General features: G+C 46.3%; 3 protein-coding genes across 3 annotated transcripts; 1 reads left to right on the top strand and 2 right to left on the bottom strand.

The window, feature by feature from the left end:
- The first annotated feature begins 4,850 nt into the window (after positions 1–4,850).
- LOC125528571 (hornerin-like) lies at positions 4,851–12,621 on the top strand. The gene is made up of 6 exons (XM_048693021.1): positions 4,851–5,148; positions 7,851–8,111; positions 8,280–8,538; positions 9,786–10,309; positions 11,209–11,664; positions 12,090–12,621. The coding sequence occupies exons 2-6, from the start codon at positions 7,886–7,888 to the stop codon at positions 12,371–12,373; spliced, it is 1,749 nt and encodes a 582-aa protein (XP_048548978.1). The 5' UTR covers positions 4,851–5,148; positions 7,851–7,885; the 3' UTR covers positions 12,374–12,621.
- A 341-nt stretch (positions 12,622–12,962) lies between these two features.
- Positions 12,963–14,555, bottom strand: LOC125528566 (UPF0014 membrane protein STAR2-like). Its single transcript, XM_048693017.1, has 2 exons — positions 13,902–14,555; positions 12,963–13,400 (listed from the first exon to the last, which is right to left on the bottom strand). Exons 1-2 carry the CDS (start codon positions 14,424–14,426, stop codon positions 13,089–13,091), a joined length of 837 nt encoding a protein of 278 aa, XP_048548974.1. The 5' UTR covers positions 14,427–14,555; the 3' UTR covers positions 12,963–13,088.
- A 293-nt stretch (positions 14,556–14,848) lies between these two features.
- Positions 14,849–17,343, bottom strand: LOC125528568. Its single transcript, XM_048693018.1, has 2 exons — positions 17,150–17,343; positions 14,849–15,252 (listed from the first exon to the last, which is right to left on the bottom strand). The coding sequence occupies exon 2, from the start codon at positions 15,240–15,242 to the stop codon at positions 15,066–15,068; it is 177 nt and encodes a 58-aa protein (XP_048548975.1). The 5' UTR covers positions 15,243–15,252; positions 17,150–17,343; the 3' UTR covers positions 14,849–15,065.
- Positions 17,344–21,584: the final 4,241 nt, after the last annotated feature.

Consider the following 21,584-nt stretch of genomic DNA (forward strand, 5'->3'; position numbering starts at 1 on the left):
GTTCCGTCAGCACGACGGCGTGGTGACGATCTTGATGAACTACAGCAGCAGGGCTTCGCCTAAACTCCGCTACAGTATTATCGAGGAATATGGTGGCAGGGGCACCGCACACGGCTAAGGAATAGATCACGTGGATCAACTTGTGTGTTTCTGGGGGTGCCTCTGCCTCAGTATATAAAGGAGCCAAGGGGGAGGGGGGCGCCGGCCAAGGAGGAGGGCGCAGGAGGAGTCCTACTCCTTCCGGGAGTAGGACTCCCCCCCCCAATCCTATTCCAACTAGGATTCCCAAGGGGGGGAAAGGGAGAGAGGGGGGCCGGCCACCTTCTCCTAGTCCTAATAGGACTAGGGGAGGGGGGAGGTGCGCAGCCACCTTGGGCTGCCCCTTTCTCCTTTCCACTAAGGCCCATGAAGGCCCATATGGCTCCCGGGGGGTTCCGGTAACCTCCCGGTAACCCGGTAAAATCCCGATTTCACCCGGAACACTTCCGATATCCAAACATAGGCTTCCAATATATCAATCTTTACGTCTCGACCATTTCGAGACTCCTCGTCATGTGCGTGATCACATCCGGGACTCCGAACAACCTTCGGTACATCAAAATGCATAAACTCATAATATAACTGTCATCGTAACCTTAAGCGTGCGGACCCTACGGGTTCGAGAACAATGTAGACATGACCGAGACACGTCTCTGGTCAATAACCAATAGCGGGACCTGGATGCCCATATTGGCTCCTACATATTCTACGAAGATCTTTATCGGTCAGACCGCATAACAACATACGTTGTTCCCTTTGTCATCGGTATGTTACTTGCCCGAGATTCGATCGTCGGTATCCAATACCTAGTTCAATATCGTTACCGGCAAGTCTCTTTACTCGTTCCGTAATACATCATCTCACAACTAACATATTAGTTGTAATGCTTGCAAGGCTTATGTGATGTGTATTACCGAGAGGGCCCAGAGATACCTCTCCGACAATCGGAGTGACAAATCCTAATCTCGAAATACGCCAACCCAACATCTACCTTTGGAGACACCTGTAATGCTCCTTTATAATCACCCAGTTACGTTGTGACGTTTGGTAGCACCCAAAGTGTTCCTCCGGCAAACGGGAGTTGCATAATCTCATAGTCATAGGAACATGTATAAGTCATGAAGAAAGCAATAGCAACATACTAAACGATCGGGTGCTAAGCTAATGGAATGGGTCATGTCAATCAGATCATTCAACTAATGATGTGACCTCGTTAATCAAATAACAACTCATTGTTCATGGTCAGGAAACATAACCATCTTTGATTAACGAGCTAGTCAAGTAGAGGCATACTAGTGACACTTTGTTTGTCTATGTATTCACACATGTATTATGTTTCCGGTTAATACAATTCCAGCATGAATAATAAACATTTATCATGATTATAAGGAAATAAATAATAACTTTATTATTGCCTCTAGGGCATATTTCCTTCATTCTCGTCGTTCCAGCCAGGACACGACGTGACAACAAACATCAACGCGGAAACGTCGCATGCATGCATGTGTGTCCTTTCTTTCCTTCCAACCAAAAGAAAAGGAAAACAAAAAACAGGACCTTCCTCCTCCTCTCCTCTCAATCCAATCCCCGCAACATACGCAGCACAGCGCAGAGCACGCACGTCTGTCTTCCTCGTCGCCGCCGCCGACGCCCTCCCTGCCCTCATGTAAACTTTCATGAATATCATTGGACAAAATAAACTTGATTCTTTGTAATAGTTTTGCGATATGATGGTAGTGATATGTGAGTCATGTTGGTGAGTAATTATACTTTAGTAAGAATATTGGTGTTAAGGTTTGTGATTCCATATGCAAGCACGAAAGTCAATAGTTATGCAATGAAATTACATCCTACTTGTGGTGCATTATTCGATGTTAGTTATGCTTAATGCTCGCTTATGTGTTTTTTTGTTTCTTGGTTGGATGCTTCTCGATCTATTTACTAGCCTTCACTTGTACTAAGTGGAAATACTACTTATGCATTCAAAATCCTTAAACCCAGTTTTGTCATATGAGTTCACCATACCTACCTATATGCGGTATTCTCGTGCCGTTCTAAGCAAATTTGTATGTGTCATCTCTAATTTTCAAAACAAAATTCATTTTTGTGTGCTCGTACCGCTCATGAAGTGGCAAGGGGTGGCCAATATTTTTCATGCTAGATGTGTTATTCTCAAGATGAGTGTTTATTCACTTGTCATTGCACGAGAGTACGTCGGTAATAGGGATGCCCAGTCCCGAAATGAAAAAGAAATTTACTTTATGTTGTCAAATAATAAACTTCTTGGAAAGTGTTGGTATTGAAGGCACTCGTGGATACGGCTAGCCATGGATTGTGAAAAAATTGTGGAAAAAGGAATAAACTTTATTTTCTATTTGCGAACCACCTATGATATATCTAGCATGGAAAGTGTTGGGAATTACTCGATCGATTTCGTTGATGGGAAAAGTATGCCCCTCAAAAATTTTATCTCTCAATTTAAGCTTTGAGCTATGGCACCTCTACAAATCTCTGCTTCCCTCTGCGAAGGGCCTATCTATTTACTTTTATGCAATTTTTATTTTTATTTGAGTCTCCATCCTCTCTTATAAAGCACCAACTAGGGAGCACTATGACCATACTTGAGCATTGGATGTAGCTAATATGCGAGTGTGTTTCGTGAATGGATCAATGATTGAGAATGATGGGCTAGGGATAACTTTCTTTAGTGTTGATACCTTGAAAGACATGATTGCTTATTGATATGCTTGAGTATTGAAATCCTCATGTCAAAACTAGACTATTACTTTGAACCATATAAAATTCCAAATGTTCATGCTATAAATTAAAAGAATATGTGATGAACATGTTAGGCAGCATTCCACATCAAAAATTCTGTTTTTATCATTTACCTATTCGAGGATGAGTAGGAATTAAGCTTGGGGATGCTGATATGTCTCCAACGTATCTATAATTTTTGCTTGTTCCATGCTGTTATATTATCATTCTTGATGTTTTACAATTATTTTATAGCAACTTTATATTATTTTTTGGGACTAACCTATTGACATATTGCCCAGTGCTAGTTGTTGTTTTTTGCTTCGCAAAATATCAGTACCAAACGGAGTCCAAATGCAGCGAAATTTTTTGGAGATTTTATGTGGACCAGAAGACAACCATGGGCCAAAGATGCACCAGAGGGGATGCCCGAGGTGGGCACAACCCACCAGGGCGCGCCAAGAGGCCCAGGCGCGCCCAATGGGGTTGTGCCCCCCTCGGTGACCTCTCGCACCGCCTCTTTGCCCTATAAATTGCCAAATATTTCAAAAACCCTCGGGGAGTCCATAGATCAGAAGTTCCGCCGCCGCAAGCCTCTATAGCCACAAAAAACCAATCTAGACCCCGTTCCGGCACCTTGCCGGAGGGGAAAATCATCACCGGTGGCCATCTTCATCATCCCAGCAGCCACCATGATGAGGAGGGAGTAGTCCACCCTCGGGGCTGAGGGTTTGTACCAGTAGCTATGTGTTTAATCTCTCTCTCTCTCTCTCTCTCGTGTTCTTGAGATGTCACGATCTTGATGTATCACGGGCGTTGTTAATGTAGTTGGATCATATGGTGTTTTCCCTCTCTTTATCTTGTTGTGAACTGAGCTTTCCCTTTGAGATTTCTTTCTTATCGGATTGAATATTTTTATGGATTTGAGAACACTTGATGTATGTCTTGCTATGAATACCCGTGGTGACAATGGGGCATCATATTTATTCACTTGATATGTGTTTTGGCACTCAACTCGCGGACTCCCGATGTGACATTGAGGTAATCTATGCATAGGGGTTGATGCACGTTCTCGTCTTTATTTCTCCGGTAGAAATCTTGGGGCACTCTTTGAGGTTCTTTGTGTTGTATTATGAATCTGAAATTGTTTGATGCATATCGTATAATCAACTCACGAATACTTGCGGTGACATTGGAGGGCACTCAACTCGCGGACTCTAGGTGACATTAGAGTTGGTTGATGTGTATCATATGGTGTTATTTTAGTACGAACTCTTGGTTAGATCGATAGGAAAGGATAGCTTGGTGTTATTTTAGTACGAACTCTAGGATAGATTGATCGGAAAGATAGCTTTGAGGTGGTTTCGTACCCTAGAAACAATTTCTTCTTATGTTCTCCGCTAGATAGGAACTTTGGAGTGATTTTTCATCGCACGTTGAGGGATGGTTATATGATCCAATTATATTAGCATTGTTGAAAGATTGCACTGGCGAAAGTACAGACCCTAGGCCTCATTTGCAAGCATTGCAATATCGTTTGTGCTCACTTTTATTACTTGCTACCTTACTGTTTTTTATTGTTCCTATTACAAAAATCAATATCTACTATCATCACTACACTTTTATCGACATCTCTTCGCCAAACTAGTGCACCTATACAATTTACCATTGTATTTGGTGTGTTGGGGACATAAGAGACTTTTTATTATTTGGTTGCAGGGTTATTTGAGAGAGACCATCTTCATCCTATGCCTCCCTCGGATTGATAAACCTTACGTCATCCACTTGAGGGAAACTTGCTATTGTCCTACAAAATTCTGCGCTTGGAGGCCCAATACGAGTCTACAAGAACAAGTTGTGTAGTAGACATCAGCAACTGATACGTCTCCAACATATCTATAATTTTTTATTATTCTACACTATTGTAGTATCAATCTTGGGTGTTTTATATATAATAATATATCATTTTTTGGGACTAACATATTGGCTTAGTGTCAAGTGCGAGGCCGGCATTCCGTCGAACAGAGCGCGGGCGCCCGCTACTCTCTCCCCGACGGCGAAGCCTTCAGTCCCTGTTCCTCCACGACGGCGACGCGCTCGGCCGAGGCAGAGGCCCCCACGCGGCAGAGGCGCTTGCGGCGTGGCGCCCCGAGCCGCGGCCACCTGCCTGCCCGGATTCCATCGCCCCACCTCAGTGCTCGCGCGCGCGGCGCGAGTGGGGCGCGAGTGCGGCGCGAATCCGATCCCCCCGTATAAGAAGAAGCGGGGGTGAGTGGGCGGATGGGAACCCAACCCGGCTCGCGAAACCGAATCCTCCCTTCCCCGCCTCCTCCGGGTGCTGCTTCGGAATCGGTACGACTGATCCCCTCCCATCTCCATTTCTGTAGAGTTTCGTTTCGATTTCTCTTTTCCCCTTGCTTGATCTCTGCGGGCTCGTTCATGATCTGGTTCTCACGAATTTGTTTGGCTCATCGATGGCTTAATTCGTGAACTGTGATCCTTGTTCACGGTGGATTTCCTCATCTGCGCGTCAAATTTCAGATTGAATAATAATAGGTCATCAGTCCCGAGTTATATGTGCCGAGTTCATCCGGTGTTGAGCAGACGTCCTGAAACTAAGAGAAATTGCCTGTGACTGATACGGGATGGTTGCCGCTAAGATCAAGAGCTTAGCAAAGCTTACTGGCAGCCACCTCTTATAATCCGAATTAATCCATTTTTAAATTTGTCTACTACCTGCGTCAAATTTCAAATTGTTTAAAGAACTTCAATTCTTTAGCACCTACAGTTGACGAGGAGGGAGAATAAGTTTAGATCCTTGGACGGATATAGCATGCTGATGTGTTTACCTCCGGCATTTACGGTAGATTCTACATATATAATTTGTGGTTGCTTCTCTATATTTTTCATTTCCTTGACAAAAGTGGAGCTCTGCCAAATCAGTTAAAAAAAATCTGGTCAGTAACAAACAATGAGTTTTTTAAGCAGAAATTGCCAATTCATGAGCTAGCCAGATTTCGAAGATGAACATCCAATACGTAGCTATCCAGGTCAAGAGAAGCCCTCCTCCTTTCGTGCACACTTTGTGTTCGCCATCTGCACCTTCCTAACGACCACGTCATTGCATCACACAGTACGGTAGTAATCGACTTTTCAAAATTGTCTCACATACTATCATCCAACTTGGCCTTAGGACCCACAAGTGCATTTGTTGGCAAAGAAACCCACAAAGGAGGCGCCATTTTTGTTTATCTTTTGCTAGTGAGTTTGGCTGAGACATTTTTTCTTTACTTGCACTGGATGTTGTCAGTATGTTTCGACGTTTCGTTATATTTTGATATGGAACCTGACCTTGCATAAAAGTTGTATGGGGAAAAAAGTAGAAGGCGCCTAAAGCGAGATTAGTTTGTTCTTCTCACGTCAATCTTCATGTCTGATCCGTCATCTTCCAGCAACATTTTGATGTACATGCCCAACCATGTGTGAGCAACGCATTTTCACCATGGTCCATGTAAAAATGGGTTGTGCACTCTTCATAGTGATCTTGATAAGATAAGGAAAGCTCAAATAAAATTTGGGAGAACAGGGGGACATGGGACTCCGATCCACCAGTGGATGCTGCTTTATATCATCTTGGCTTTTTTTTACGGTGAATCTTGGTTTGGGATTAGCAGCATGCAATGTTTATAAGGCGGTAAGGCGAGGCAAGGCGCTGGGGGGGCGCCTCACTGCCTAAGCGATAAGGCATAAGGCAAGGCGGACACCTTAGAGAGTTCTAAGCAGCAGAATATAGTAGAATTTGGTTGTTGCTGCTGTACTGGAGAGGAAGAGGAGCTGCTGGAGAGGAGGAGGAGCTGCTAGACAGGAGGAGGAGGAGGAGCTGTTGGAGAGGAGGTGGAGGAGCTGCCAGAGAGGATCTGCTGCAGAGGAGGAAGCAGATCTGCTAGAGAGGAGCCACTGGAGGGAAGGAGGGGGAGGAGTGTGTGGATTGGGGGCTGTTTCTCTCTCTCTCTCTCCCCCTCTTACCTGTTGGTGCCAACTGCCAACATCCTTTCTGTTTCCCGCCAAAACTCTGTTTCCCCCCTAAAACAGCTCACCTGCCTGCCTGGCAAGCTAAGGCGTCCAAAATGGACTAAGGCAACAACCTGGACGCCTAAGCAGACGCCTTGGACGCCTTAAAGCTTAAGGCGGACGCCTTACAGAGGTACATAAGGCAAGGTGGACGCCTCGAGCTCGCAGGGCGCCCTGACGCCTAAGCGTCGCCTAGGCGACGCCTTAGGGACGCGTTAAAAACAATGGCAGCATGTTGATCATGTAATGTTGTATGCTAATCCAAATACATGAATCTTTTTAACCATGACTACTAAACCCTGAGAAAAGGATGGCATGAGCACTCAAACAATGCCGCGGCTTGTAGAGCTTGTGCATTTGGTTGGAATAAGAAATGCTACAGCTACTCAGACCCTGTGTTACACGGCTCAAGTCATCTTAGGCCATGATTTTTCCAAAAATTGTTCGGCTAGTCCTCTCATCCTTAATCCACCTGCAAATGACACTCCTTGGCATATATGTTGGGAACATATCATGCCATCCAAGACCCGTTCTCGGGAACCCGTTCTCGGGAATGAAGCTCTCATAGTTAACTTGTCATCGTACTCCACCTCCACGGGAAAACACATTTAGGTTTAAGCACAAAGAGAAGCGACTCATCCTAGCAATTGCTCCAAAGTAGGACCCACACCAATATGTATCTCCTCTCCACCCACATGGGTCCAAGTTCTAGGGCTTGTATAAGTGCACATGGCTTGTGGCCCTCGTCACAAATTGTAAAGCTCGTATGTCTTTAGGCATCAAACGACAACTCGATATGCAATGATTGAGTAAGCTACTATATATGGCTTTGAGCTGGAATAATGTTTCAGATTGTACATCAATGGTTATACAATTCATACATGTTATGGCAATCTAATATATATAATTTTTCTCCATGTAATATTTCTTTTTCTCTCAATATAATTTGCTAAGGATAAATACTTACTTTCACATTTTCTTAGAGATACATCCTTCCAGGTAGGTCGGCAACGCAACAATGGAAGAAGGGAAAGACAAGAATAACACCACTGAGAAGGGGCTGTTCTCAAACATGATGCATGGGTATCCACCTCATGGAGGATACGGATACCCTCCTCAAGGTTACCCGCCACCGGGGGTCCCCTACCCTCCTCCCGGGGCGTATCCTCCTCCACCACAATATGGGTACCCTCAGCCAGGTGGCTACCCACCTCACGGTGGATATCCCCCCGTCGGCTACCCTGGTATGCATTGCTGGTGATCAGTTATACATAACGCACGTCCTAATTGTGTTGTGTCTGGGGAGTTAATTTGCTCAATTGGACCTCAATGATATGAACAACACTGTAATTGATCTTTCAGTTGTTTGCTCGGATTTATTTATGTCATCACTTCTTCATAATTTGTTTCAGGCTACGGGGGTGGCCATGGAGGACATGGCTACGGCGGCGGGCACATGGGCTATGGAGGCGGCTATGGCGGCGGCGGCCATGCTCTCGGGCACCACCACGGAGGCCACGGCTACGGCCATTATGGTCATGGAGGCCATGGCTACGGACACCACGGTCACGGACACTACCACGGCGGGCACGGCTGGGGGCACCATGGCCATGGATATCACCACCACCACCACCACGGCAAGCATGGTTACGGCAAGTTCAAGAAGTGCAAGTGATTTGCGTCTGCGCACAGTGATTGCGCCTCATCAACTATCTTAAGTAAGCTTGGTTCCAGAAATACCCCCGCGGCTGGGAAGAGCGCTAGCATGTCTCCTGTGAGACTGCGATGATGCAGTGCTCCTGTACTGTTACTAGATATACCATATAATTTGGTGCTGTATAGCTAATAAGGCTTGATAATAAGTAGCGGAATCAGATACCAGTCATTTGCTGCAGTTCAGACGTTCTCTTTCGTCCGTACACAGATGTGCTAGCTAGATATCATGCTCGATCAGATTAGTGCTCAGTCCATGCCCCTAGTATGCACGTCATGTGAAGGCCGGCGCCTGGGTGCGACCGTGGTGATCATCTTGCGCAGCCGCGCGGCCCAAGGCCGGCGTTCATCATGTAGCAGTGGCAGACTGGCAGCCGCCGGGGAGGCGAGCTCCGACGAGCAGCGACTCCCTCCCTCATGCCATGTCAGTTCCTGGCCGCCATCGATACAACAAAAGAAACAGTATGGTTGGATAGTCAGTGTAGACTAGCAAGAATTTGGGCAATGCACCTTGAGTGCAGCCGATGAATGACTCGCTGTATATATGGGCAAGGTACAGGAGGTGCGCGGAGCGCAGGTTACAGGCGCGACGTGAATGGGATCGTGCGCTAGCCACGATCGTGTGAGTATGAGACTACATCAGCTAGCTAACAGTCAGGACAACTGTGGCATCCTTAGTGCCTGTTCGGTTCCACTCTACTCCCTCGACTCCGTTCCCGGAGTGGAGCAGGCTGTAGCTTGTTTCCACAGAGCGGCTCAAGCCCAGCTCCAGGGAGTGGAGCGGGGCGGAGTGATTTCAAACAGGCCACCAAATTTCAAGCTCTAAACTTGACACCGATTCTCACATTTTTTTAAATTTATTTTAGGCCGGTGATGTACGTTTTGTGGGAGAAGACATTCCTATCGACTACAAAGGCTTCTGCGTTGACTTTGTCAATCTCAAGATGATGTGCCGGCTCAGTCACGGATGTGCTTATAGAGATAGGTTGTGCACGCGTGTGTTCATAAAGGTAATTGTATGTGCGTACGTATGAGTGCCTGTGTCTATACCGTGTTGAAAAAAAACGTAGGTGTCTTACTGTATTGAAAAAACGTAGGTGACACGCTCAAACGAGTTTTTTTTAGACAAACACACAGGCTCAAACAAGAGCAAGCAAAGAGAGTGTCTACGATAAAGTCTGGCCCAACACTTTTGGACTCATCAGCCCGTCGCGTCTGCCTGGGGGCGTTGCTGGACCGAATCCAGGCCCAGCCAGAAAAAGCGCCCACACACGCCACGCGTCGGCTGCTCGTCGTTTCAACGCGCAAATATCCCCCGAGGCAAAGCAACGTGGGGTTCCTTCGCCGCGTAGCTTTCTTCCCTCTCCATCCTCGCCCCCACGACGGACGACGCGCTTCGGCCGCGGCCGCCTCGAGCGAAGCAGTCTCGGCCCCCACCTGTCATCGACTCTGCGCAGCGAGGTCAAGTCCTATCCATCCATCCATCCACCCACGAATAATAACTCCAGGCCGCGGGACCCGCCCGGGATTCGGTGCGCCTGCGAGCCGACGAAGGTGCCAACGCCTGCCGAACCGAAGCGCGTACACGAGCCCACCGCCCCCTATATAAAATCCCCCAGCACACACAGGAGCCCAAACATCCACGGAGCGCACGGAGGAGAACGCCATCATCCATCCAGATCGGCCTCTTCTTCTTCAGCTTCGCAGAATCGCAGATCTTCTCCTCTAGGTATGCGCCTCCTACAGTCCTGCGAATCCGCGGCCCCTCTTGCTTCCGAGTAGTAGATCGTGGCAAAAATAAATTTACCGGAGGGGATTTTTTTTTTTGCTTGCTCTGTTCTGTCCTGTTTGACGGCCTGGGTGGGGATTTTTCCAAGTCGAGGCCGTGGATTTGGCCCCGCGGGATCTGGATTGGGGCTGGTTGCCGTGAGAAAACCCCTGTGGTAGGGGGCGCCCGAATTAGCCGTTAGTGTGTGGGAAGTCATGCCCGAGGGTTTTCGTCAGTTGGATCGGTGCGGCTCTTGATCGATCGATCGGTCATGCCATGGATTAATCAGTGCTGTTGTGGAGTTCCTAGCCAGGATGATGCGAAAAGCTAAAATCTACTCCACTTGCACTGGGCGTGGTTCAGAAAACCCGCAAAGTCTCTCCGATTGCGATTGGTGGTTAATAATCATACATGTATGCCCTTCCTTCATGTTTTGATTAGCACATCTGCACATGCATGTTTCACCTCTCTTGTATGAATAGATTGCTGCTTGTTAGGCACATGGACATGGTTTGGCCATTTGGAAATTGGAATGAGGATTGGGTAGGCAGTTAGGCACGATGGCTGGTTGTTGCTGCCCTGTTTATTTTAGTCAGAGGACCATGTCTGATTGCTTGCACGCAGCACTCACTCAAGCATATCATTCTTTTACCAAGTCAAATGTTCTGTTGCGAGGACGACTAGTTCTGCTCTAGCTGGCATAAACACATCAATGTGGTGGTGCTACCGGCCCTCTAACCGACAAGAAAATACATTAGCAACTGTTACATACATCACATGTTTAATGGCAGTTCTTATGCCTAAAGACAGCAAGATTTCTCTGTCACGTATTAACATTTGCCTGATCATGATATGTGCAGTTAGCTCCCTCAGAGCAATGGGAGGAGGCAACGATGGTCATGGGTACCCACCCGGTGGCCAGGGGGGATACCCTCCGGCAGGGTACCCGCCGCAGCAGGGAGGCTACCCGCCGCAGCAGGGAGGTTACCCCCCACAGCAAGGATACCCGCCTGCACCTGGAGCTTACCCACCTGCACCTGGGGCATACCCTCCAGCACCTGGGGCTTACCCTCCTGCACCTGGAGCGGGAGGCCCTGATGGGGAGAAGGGGCTCCTCTCCAACATCATGCACGGCGTTGCTGGTGCTCATGGTGGTGGTCATGGGTACCCGTCTGGTGGTCATGGGTACCCATCTGGTGGCCATGGATACCCTCCACAACAAGGGTACCCTCCTCAGCATGGCTACCCCCCGCAGCAGCATGGCTACCCTCCACAGCAGCATGGCTATCCCCCTGCCGGCTACCCTGGCTCATCCGGTATGTAACCTTCCTTTGTTTTATACCATTCCTGTTGGACTCCATAAATTGCTACCATTTGCACTAGCATTTATATTTCCACAGTTGAGATGCATGTATATGTGCATTATGCGCTGCATCTTCAACAACATGCCATTTCGGTCTCGTATATGAGTAGTGGTTTATCTTGATGTAAAGAGTCCCAAGTTCTCTTGTATCAAACCTCATTGTTTCTCAGGTCGTATGTGTAGTATGCACTGGATTGATGTACATTTATATGTGTAGTGTGTGCTGGATTGATATCCATTTATATATGTGTGGTATGCGCTGCATCTTCAATAATATGCCAAGTTCCATCTCAGGATACGAGTAGTGGTTTATAAAATCTGTTGTATCAAACGTGTATCACTCTTGAGCATCCATCCTCATCGGCTATTGTTTCTCAGGTCACAGTGGTAGCCATGGAGGAGGAGGCATGGGCATGGGCGGCATGCTGGCTGGAGGCGCAGCAGCTGCCGCCGCCGCCTACGGAGCACACAAGATCTCTCACGGCAGCCACGGTGGAGGTGGACACATGATGGGAGGCATGATGGGCGGCCATGGAGGCTACGGCGGCGGGTACGGCCACCACGGCGGCAAGTTCAAGCACGGGAAGCACGGGCACGGCAAGTTCAAGCATGGGAAGCACGGCATGTTCGGCGGCGGCGGCAAGTTCAAGAAGTGGAAGTAATGCGCGCGCTAGCTAGTAGCTTCACCATGGCTGATGAATCAAAAAAAAATACCTAAACTCTTTGTGTAGGCTTCCAGAACTTGGTTTGGTCAGGGAAAGCCTTTGAGATGTATCTAAGCAGGGTGGTGTGTGGTCGCTGCTCGATCTCGTGGAGCTTCCATCCTTTCCTCTATATGATTTGGCACTCTAGTCTGCGTCTGTGACAAGATATGACTTGCTAATAAGTACCTGAATTCTGTGTGGTGCTATGCTTACCCTGTTCTGATGCTGGTCATGTGTCGTTGTGCTCTGAATTGGTGTTGTGTTTGCTTCGCTGGGGCAAAATTGTTGCTCCTGACCAAACATGTTGCAATTTTGCTGCCATTTTCAACTGTTCGATGCTCCTCCAAAAGGGCGGGCAAGCAACATTTTGTAAATTGCTGCTCTGTAGTACTGATCTCTAGACGCACTAGTCAATTTCCCTAGTGCGAATGGCGAATGCGACTCGCTGGAAATTGTGCAGGCCATTTCCAGAATAGCTTCGGGAGGATATGATGATATATTCGTTTCATAAATGTCGCCCAAGTTAAAAAATGGCACAAGCCCAGAATTGACGGACGAAATTCAGCATGAAAACATGCGGACTCAGCCCAAACGACTTTGAGGTGCAGAAAAACAAAATTATTTGTCATTGTCATCACACAGAAAACAGAGCAGCTGCTTGTCCGGTCATGGGCTAGTCGGCGAAGACGGAGTCGTCGATCTGGAAGGCCTTGGTGAAGAATGCCGGCCAGCAGAGGTAGGTGGAGAGGATGCTGCTGACGGTGGAGGCGCCCATGAGCATGTTCATCACCACGATCTGCAGCTGGATGGCCTCCAGCGGCGACGCGCCGCCCATGATGAGCCCCGTCATGGCCCCCGGCAGCGCGATCAGCCCCACCGTCTTGGCGTTGTCGATCACCGGCGACAGCGCGATCACCAGCGACCGGCGCACCTGCTGCACCGTCGCCTGCCGCGGCGTCGCCCCCAGCGCCAGCGCAGTCTCCACCTGCGATGAAACGGTCAGAAAAATGAAGCGTCACCTGGAGTCGATTCTCTGAATTTGTGATGAAAATACCAAGTTCAGAATTTTGTACTACTAGTTTCTTGCTGAATTTGTTTAAAATTTCGGAAGAAAAGGTTGCGTAGTCGTGGAGACCATGATCATGTATTTTATAAACTGAATGGAAAAAGAGTGCACACGCCTTTAGCTAATGCAGAATGGCATGAACGATATTATACTTCAATCATACTAACAAAGTTATTGACGGTGCAAAGACCTACACGAAGTTATTGACGGTGCAAAGACCTACACAAAGTTAACTACTTCGTCTCTTCACAAATATAAAATGTTTTATATATGTCAATTTGAACTACATACAGACTGAAATAAGTGAACAAACAACATGAACAGGGTAGCATTTTTGTTTTGTTTCAAGAAAAAATGATCTTGGTGCGCGCGCGGCGGTGCCGGAACGGAAGACGAAGACTGAGATTGTTATTGACTTACGAGGCTCCGCTGCGTCTTGACGTCCTCGTGGAGCTTCTTCATGGTGACGCCGGTGACGGTCATGGCGTTGCCGACCATCATGCCGGCGACGGGGATGATGTAGCGGGGCGTGAAGGGGAACACGCTGAGCACCACGAGCAGGAACATGGTGACGGCCGTGCCGGCGAGGATGGACACGCCGGCGATGTACCCGCCGCGCGGGACCTGCCGGGCGCGGCGCCCCGCGGTGTAGCCGGCGACGGTGACCATGAAGAGGTATGCGAGCAGGATCCAGAGCGCGCTGCTCTGGGTGAAGATGAAGTGGAGCACGAAGCCGATGACCGAGAGCTGCAGGAAGGAGCGCGCGATGGCGTAGAGCATCTCCGCCTCCACGCCCAGCCGCTGCGTGAAGCTCAGCGCCACCGCCATGGCCACCACCACCGTGGCCGCCAGCGGCTTGAGCATGCCGATCGCGAAGTCCCGCCAGAACCCCGGCGCCCACGGGTCCACCTCCTGCGCCAGGAGGAGCGACGCCGACGTCGCCATGGCCGCCGTGCGTGTGCTGCTCCGGCGAGGGTGGGTTGCTTCTTGAGCTTTGAGGAGCTCGGTGGGCAAGTGGGGGGAGGGAGCAAGCGAGAAAGGCGCTGAATGGGAGAGGCAGGCCCTGCTCTGCTTTGCGGCGTGGCGCTTGGGTGGGTGCTACGTGGTGGAGGGCGAGGGGGCACCTTGGTGGAAGGTGGGACCCACCGCTCAGTGAGTGCAGACGAAAGAATCTAAAACAGAAACTCAGCAGCAAAAGTCCAACAATTTCCTGGCAATTTGCGGGAGAATCTGAGCTGACGCGCTCACAGGAAATCATTGGCGCAAAACTTAACAACCTAGGCATAGACTAATGGACCAAACGAACAATCATCAGGATGCAAGTCAAACGGAAAATGGCTCCACAAATGAACAATCATCACGAATCATGCAGTCTAACAGGTCATTCCATCGATTAATTCATTCACAAACGTGCCGCCATCATCAGCTATTTTTCATCCCCAGGACAGTCTTAAAACGGAGTGGACAGAGTCATCCCTCAAATCATATATAGTGAACCTACTAAGTACTAAGTGATAGTGATAACAATTAGCATGCTAAACGGTCGGTCATGCTCTCATGGATGCGGTGGGGGGAGCGGGTTGACTAAGCCTTGCTCTTGCTGCCGTCCTCGGGCTTCTTGTAGGCATGGTCCAGCTCCTTGGCCTTGCCCATCAGGCCCTGCATGTAGTTCTTGATGTTGGGAACGTCGTAGTTCTGGGCGATGTAGATGCCGCCCGCGGCGCCGACCAGCAGCGAGAAGGTGCTCTGGATGAAGCCCATTGGAGCTAGTCTGCAAAACAGGAACAAGAGGGCGCTGTCAGCTTAGCAATATGAGATAGGTTCATCTATGCAACACATGAAGGCACCGAGCAGCGAATGTCATCTACTACCTAATTTCAAAAAGGTAGTCAAACAAACAAGTAAATTCAACAAGCAGCAATGGCAAACTTCCACAGTTGCAACATTTGGTTTTTATATAGCAAGGTTCTAACATATACACATGTGTATAAAGGATAAACAACTTAGGCATGTGCTCAATTTGAGCATGGACCAAACTGATAATTTCAAAGTCAAGAGCAAGCATATATAGATCATATATGAATTAAAGTTAGCGTAAAGTATGAAAAACCATGGACAAAACAGAGGGCCATACTTGCCACCTGTTCTGTGACCTAAATACCCTAAAACATCAGCCAGCTGAATGAAAAACCAAGCATCTCAGAAGAGGTGAACTAAAAAGAACAAGTGCCACCAGCAAACATGACTCCAATCACAAGAAAAAAAATTATAAGCTCTGCCCTACTACCCGATGCGCACAACATTCACAATATGCAGCAAACTGTTCGTCAAATAGCTATCCAGTCTGCCAATCAAACTAAAACCAAACCAGAACGCATATCCCTAGTCAAATGGACATAATTACAATGATCCTACGATCCTACCATGGAATTATCTAACAAGGAAAATACTAGATTCTAAAACCTTGATTCCCAATGATATCAGCATGCTCACATTCTCAGAGTCACAGGTAGCATTCGAAGGAAAAGCATACTTGCAACACCTTGAAGCCACAATAAAATTAGTTATCTACTATATATGTACATCGGCTGATCAAATCATTTATGTACTAAATAAACATCATTTTACTTCATAACAAGAAAAACTACAATCACACAGATGCATAAAGATCAATCCTTAAAACTAAATATAACCAGATTTGTAAATACTAAATACTCATGGACACCGGTTGCAACATCAGCACAGCGCTAGATTACAGCGCCTACCATACCAGCCAAGCATCCAAGCTAGAATAGTTGGTTGAACAATGGCTAATCAAACTCCAACCTACAAAGTTAATCCGCACTGAAAAATAGCACAATCCACAGAAATACTAACAACAAATGTCAGGGATTGATTATAGTACTCCCTCGATCCATGTTAATTGACGCGGCTTTAGTATTATTTTTTAGATTTTTGTACAGATGATGATCAAATCAGATTAATCAAACATTAACTAAACTGGATAACAGGAAAACATACTGTGTTGATACATACAGATCAATCTGAAACTAAATTCTAACGAGATACATAATTAGTAAACCAACCAAACAATCAAGCAGCTCAGTTAACCAAACTCCAACCTATAAAGGTAATCTGCAATTGAAATATTAATCTGCGCTTGTAGCCCTAAACGGCAAAATCAACAAAACTACTAGAACAAACAACATCAATTGGCAGGGCAAGCTTTCTTCTGGCACCCTCAGGCCACGACTGCAGCAGCATTAACGAACCAAGCTCAGTTACACAAACATTAACGAACCTTGAAAACAGGCAAAGCAACAAATCCACAATCGTGGCAATGTAAACAAGCCAATCCTCGCACTAATTCCAATATCGCACAGCTGACGAACTAGATTCAAGAGTAGGACCAACCCTACACCGATTTGAGCTTAAAAAAAAGCAAGCAGATTAGCCAGGTCGTCGATTGTTTGGACCCCCAAGCCCCCGGTACCTCCAAAGAGCTCGAAATCGACCACGACTAGCAACTACAACTAGAGATCGCGAGCACCGACCGGCGGTCGGAGAACCTCGCGGGAACCAATCGCGGAGCGACACCAAGCCAGATTCAGCATCAGGCCGGCGAGGGGAGGAGGAGGAGGCTGGGGAGGGAGGATCCGGATATTTACCTAGGACGCGCGGAGGAGGGGAACGGATCGAGCTCGGCGGAAGCGGCGGGAGGCACCGGAGGTCGGAAGCGACGGAGGCGATCGCCGAGGAAGGTTGGGGATCGGAAGGATTGTGGTTTGGGTTTGGTTGAATTCGGCTTGCGTTCGCTCTTATTATGGCCCCCACCGGAGGCGGTTGCCGGACTTGCTGTCCAAGAAGAACTCGTTCCCGTTTGGGCCGGTACGTGCCGGGACCGGATGGATTCCCTCCTCAATCCGTGCCGGACTCTCTTTTCTTTATCGATTTTCACGGCCCAGAACAGCCCCCTGTACTGGGCCGCGTCAGCCTGGCCCAATTACAAAGGTCGTCACCCACCTTGTCAGGTACTACGTACCGAAGCATTCGGATCAGCTCTGGATGGCATGCATGCTGTTAAAAGAGAATTGCAAGAATGAATAGTCTGTTTTCGTTGATCGATGGATTACATATATACTAGATCATTGATGGCGCGCGTTGCCACGCCCGTCCATTTTTACAATGAAAAGGTAGGCATTGCCACAATTGCGTAAACTAAGCCATAACATGGTATTTGTCAATAAACAGAAGAATAGTTTTATTTGGTCTGTAGTGGTAGAGGGTCATATTAGTAATGAAATTGCAGATCAGGATTGATAGGGGTTCCAGATTTTAGGATTGGAAGAATATGTATTGGAAGATTGGTATTCAACTTGGAGCATGAACGCTGAGACAAGGTTTAGAGTAGAATACCACTACAAAAATAATCATGGCTAACATAGATTGCTTCCATACTCGGTCCAGAAACCAATCTTTTGCTCTTAACTAACCAAGAAAAACATATAGCCTTATCAATTGTAAACTTCTATTTTTTTCATACAAATTATAAGAATATTGTCAAACACATAACTGTAGCAAAATCAGCAGAAAATAATAAAGAAATGATATGTTGGAAAAAAATAGGTGGCATTACATGTAGTGTCTTATCACTCGCTATGCACAAGTCATGAAAGCCATATATTGTAAATTTGTAACACAAGAATTCTTCTAAGCTTCTTACTTAGGATCAACATTCAACTTAAGACCATGTTTGTGGGGATATATATGAACAAAGCCTGACATACCACATAGTCACATACATGAGCATGCATGATTGACTTGAGAATTTCTAAGATTTTTGTTGAGCTTCTTGCCACAAGAATGTTTCTTGATAATATTGTCTGTATGTAGAACTGCTCATCTTGGGCTAGGTATGAGAAAAGTCCTTGATACAGAAGCATACATGATCTGGGTCTTCTCACCAACCACCTTGTCTCCTTTATCCAACTTTTTCACAAGAACAGCAAAAAATAACCAAAAATATTTAAAACAATTACACAACTCAGGAGCTCAATCCTCGCATATTTCATTCATTCTAATTATATTATTTTAAAAAATCTGCAAAGCACTCACTTCTTGTTTCGGAATAGGCACACTACGATAATAAAATAACTCTGTCGTCTTTTCTACTCAAGAAAGCCAAGCCATTCTGATGTTAAGTTCCATGAACAACTTTGGGCGTTGGCCTTACCTAAATGATACCTAGAAATAAACCACAAGGAAACAAAAGTGAATTCCCAAGTCCAAAGCCATAATCATATTTAAGAAAGGAGATGGCCGTATATGGCGGATCCTATCAATAAGTTATTATCGTTTTCAACACCCGATGATTAATGCTTAAAGATTTGAAACGCATAATGATTTTCAGATCATGACGAATGCAACTTATTGGTGAAAGGTAATGTGATGTGAGGAAAGGTATACCGGCAAACCTTCTGTCAATTATTGCAGAATGAACAACACCTTGTTTTGTTGCACTATAAACCTTGCTGCAAACTTTGTACCATCACAATATTATGCTACATAAATCAACAGTTAAACGCTTGCTCAATCTAGTCTGATATATATGCAGCAATATATTATGCTAAGTGTCCGCAGTCCTGACAAGAATATGTTGCGACCATACAACCTTACTTTCAGAAGTGTGCATACAAATCCAATGTGAATTGGGGTAGTGCTAATAAATAAAACAAACCAAAATCGTATTTCTAGAGAAGCTAAGAAATTTACTGATGTAGATACATACTTTCTCGTGTCTGGAGATTCCCTGTAACAGGAAAATAAAGGGTATGTGTGATTGTTGTGGTGCATTAATTAACACGGTCAGGCTTAGTTTTACATTACATACCATTTGGGTAAAGATTTAATTCGAGGGCAATAGATATCATATACATATCCAGTAGCATCAATCATGGGCGCACATGCTTGGATATTAAGATGATACTGTATATGTGAGAACATGGAAACTAACCTGGTCAACAGACATTGCAAATCGTGTGCTCTAGGATTCCAATACCCCAACTGAGATCTAAGAGCACCTGCAGAAATTTTAAAGAGTCGGAACCCAATGGTATGGTCTTTTCTGCAAATCTGCCTTAGCCCTTAGATCCCCAAACCAACATACCAGAACCAGCATCCTGTGGCGGATTGGAAGGGAAAAAACAGTGTCAATAAGAAAGGATCTAACCATGGCCACCTGCCCACCTCATCACCACTCATGGCAGCCTCCACCGGCAAGGGATCTGCATGTCCCTCCCGCATAACACCTTCATCTCATCCACCTGGGATGTGACCGATTCACCAAATCTTCCACGACGAAGGCAGGGAAGGATGCATGTGATGCCCGTAAAAAAGAGGATGTGACGGTCTGGCCATCACACCTCCATCGTGGCTGATTCGCATCGCTGGGAGGATGTGGTTCGCCGTACCTCCGTCTTGGCCTGATCTGCATCGCTGGGAGGGGTGTGGTTCGCCATCGTCGCTGCTAACCTCGCCGCCGCCGGTGGGGCTAGGCTAGGGCTGGAGTGCAAAAGGAAGAGGCGTTGCGAGTGGGGCAGCGTGGAAAGCCTGTTCATGACGCTGAGATGGGCTGCCGGTGAGGCCCAACCAACCATATAGCTCCGATTTTTCCTCCAGAGTAGCGTCCACTTAAGACAGTTGGCTGAGTGAGGAACATCGTGGCGCTAACGGCAGATTAGACGACCAGATAAGACCCAGGCACGTAATCGAATGGTTTAGAACGCTGATAGCCTGAGATTGCTCCGATAGTGCCCAGTTATAATATATCTAAATACCCCCTGAGGGGGGCGCGATGTTTGGGAAGGACACCTCGAACAGAAGTATCCGTTCCAAGAGGAGGGAGTGCGTGTGGAAACTGCACGTCTGTTACAAGCGTAGATTATGCCTAATTACATGGATTAGATAAATCTCAACACTCCCCCTAATCTATGCTTGTCCATGTAACTCCATCAGTCTTAAAAAATGCTCCTCCAAAAACCTTATAGGAAAAATATGAGGAGATATGTACAATATGCCATCGAAAGCTCCTTCCAAAAACCCAGTGGGAAAATAAGGAGAAATCGACATATAAAATGTTTGTATTACTATCGCCTCATTAAAAACCTTCTATGAGAAACCATTTAGGAAAAACTCATAAAGGAAAAGAGTGCAATAACAAAGATCCAGAGATCTTGAACAGGTTATCGTTCAGGAGTACACTCCCCCAGAACTATGCAAATAACAAAGTCATCTCATACCAATTCCACCAACATTTTTCTAGAATGAAGAACTTGGTTAAGATTTTGTGAACATATCACTAAGATCACATATGACTTTGCTTCCTAAATATTTATCTTCCCACTTTTCAACTCACGTGGAAGAAAATACTTTCAGAGTAATATACTTTATAATATTGCTCTTTATAACCTGTTTGCATCTATGTAATACAAACAACATTATCTTCATGGATAATGGTGGGTGAGTCCTATCAATCAAACCCGCCCGGACTTTCAACAAAGTTCATCATTCTGTGAAGCCAAACAGATTCAGATGTTGCTTCATACATTCAGAATGATTAGTGGATACAACCACTAAAGTTTTTCTTCTCGACTTCTAAGAGAAGGTCGTTAATCCATTCGATAAGACAAAACCAGTCTGTGATCTAGGATTACGGGGATATGATATATGCCCAGCATCACAATATCCAACCATGGTCATATCTTGATTTTTCTCATAAAACAAACCAAGATTTTAGTGTCTAGAAGATATCCAAAAATATTCTTCACACTAACCCAATGCCTTTTCATTGGAGATGCATCTAGCCAATCAATTCACTGCAAGTAACATACCAGGCCTGGTGCAAATTGCTAAATACATTAGTGCTCTCATTGCACCGAGATATGGAAACTCAAGTTCAAACATCTCTTCATCACTTCCCTTAGGTCTTAGTCGGTTTAATCTCTATCGAGAGATCAGACAACCATAGTTCTTGATGGATATGATTTATCCATATTGAATTATTCAAATATCTTATGGATAAATGTGGACTGATGAACAAGTATT

This window comes from Triticum urartu, unplaced genomic scaffold (genome assembly GCF_003073215.2).
Source record: "Triticum urartu cultivar G1812 unplaced genomic scaffold, Tu2.1 TuUngrouped_contig_496, whole genome shotgun sequence".
Lineage (NCBI taxonomy): Eukaryota > Viridiplantae > Streptophyta > Magnoliopsida > Poales > Poaceae > Triticum > Triticum urartu.

Coding starts and splice junctions, on each gene's coding strand:
- LOC125528571 (XM_048693021.1), top strand. CDS start 7,886: ATGGAAGAAGGGAAAGACAAGAATAACACCACTGAGAAGGGGCTGTTC. Junction 8,539..9,785: donor GGCAAGTTCAAGAAGTGCAA/GTGATTTGCGTC, acceptor TGGACTCATCAG/CCCGTCGCGTCTGCCTGGGG. Junction 11,665..12,089: donor CGGCTACCCTGGCTCATCCG/GTATGTAACCTT, acceptor ATTGTTTCTCAG/GTCACAGTGGTAGCCATGGA.
- LOC125528566 (XM_048693017.1), bottom strand. CDS start 14,426: ATGGCGACGTCGGCGTCGCTCCTCCTGGCGCAGGAGGTGGACCCGTGG. Junction 13,401..13,901: donor TCAAGACGCAGCGGAGCCTC/GTAAGTCAATAA, acceptor GTTTCATCGCAG/GTGGAGACTGCGCTGGCGCT.
- LOC125528568 (XM_048693018.1), bottom strand. CDS start 15,242: ATGGGCTTCATCCAGAGCACCTTCTCGCTGCTGGTCGGCGCCGCGGGC.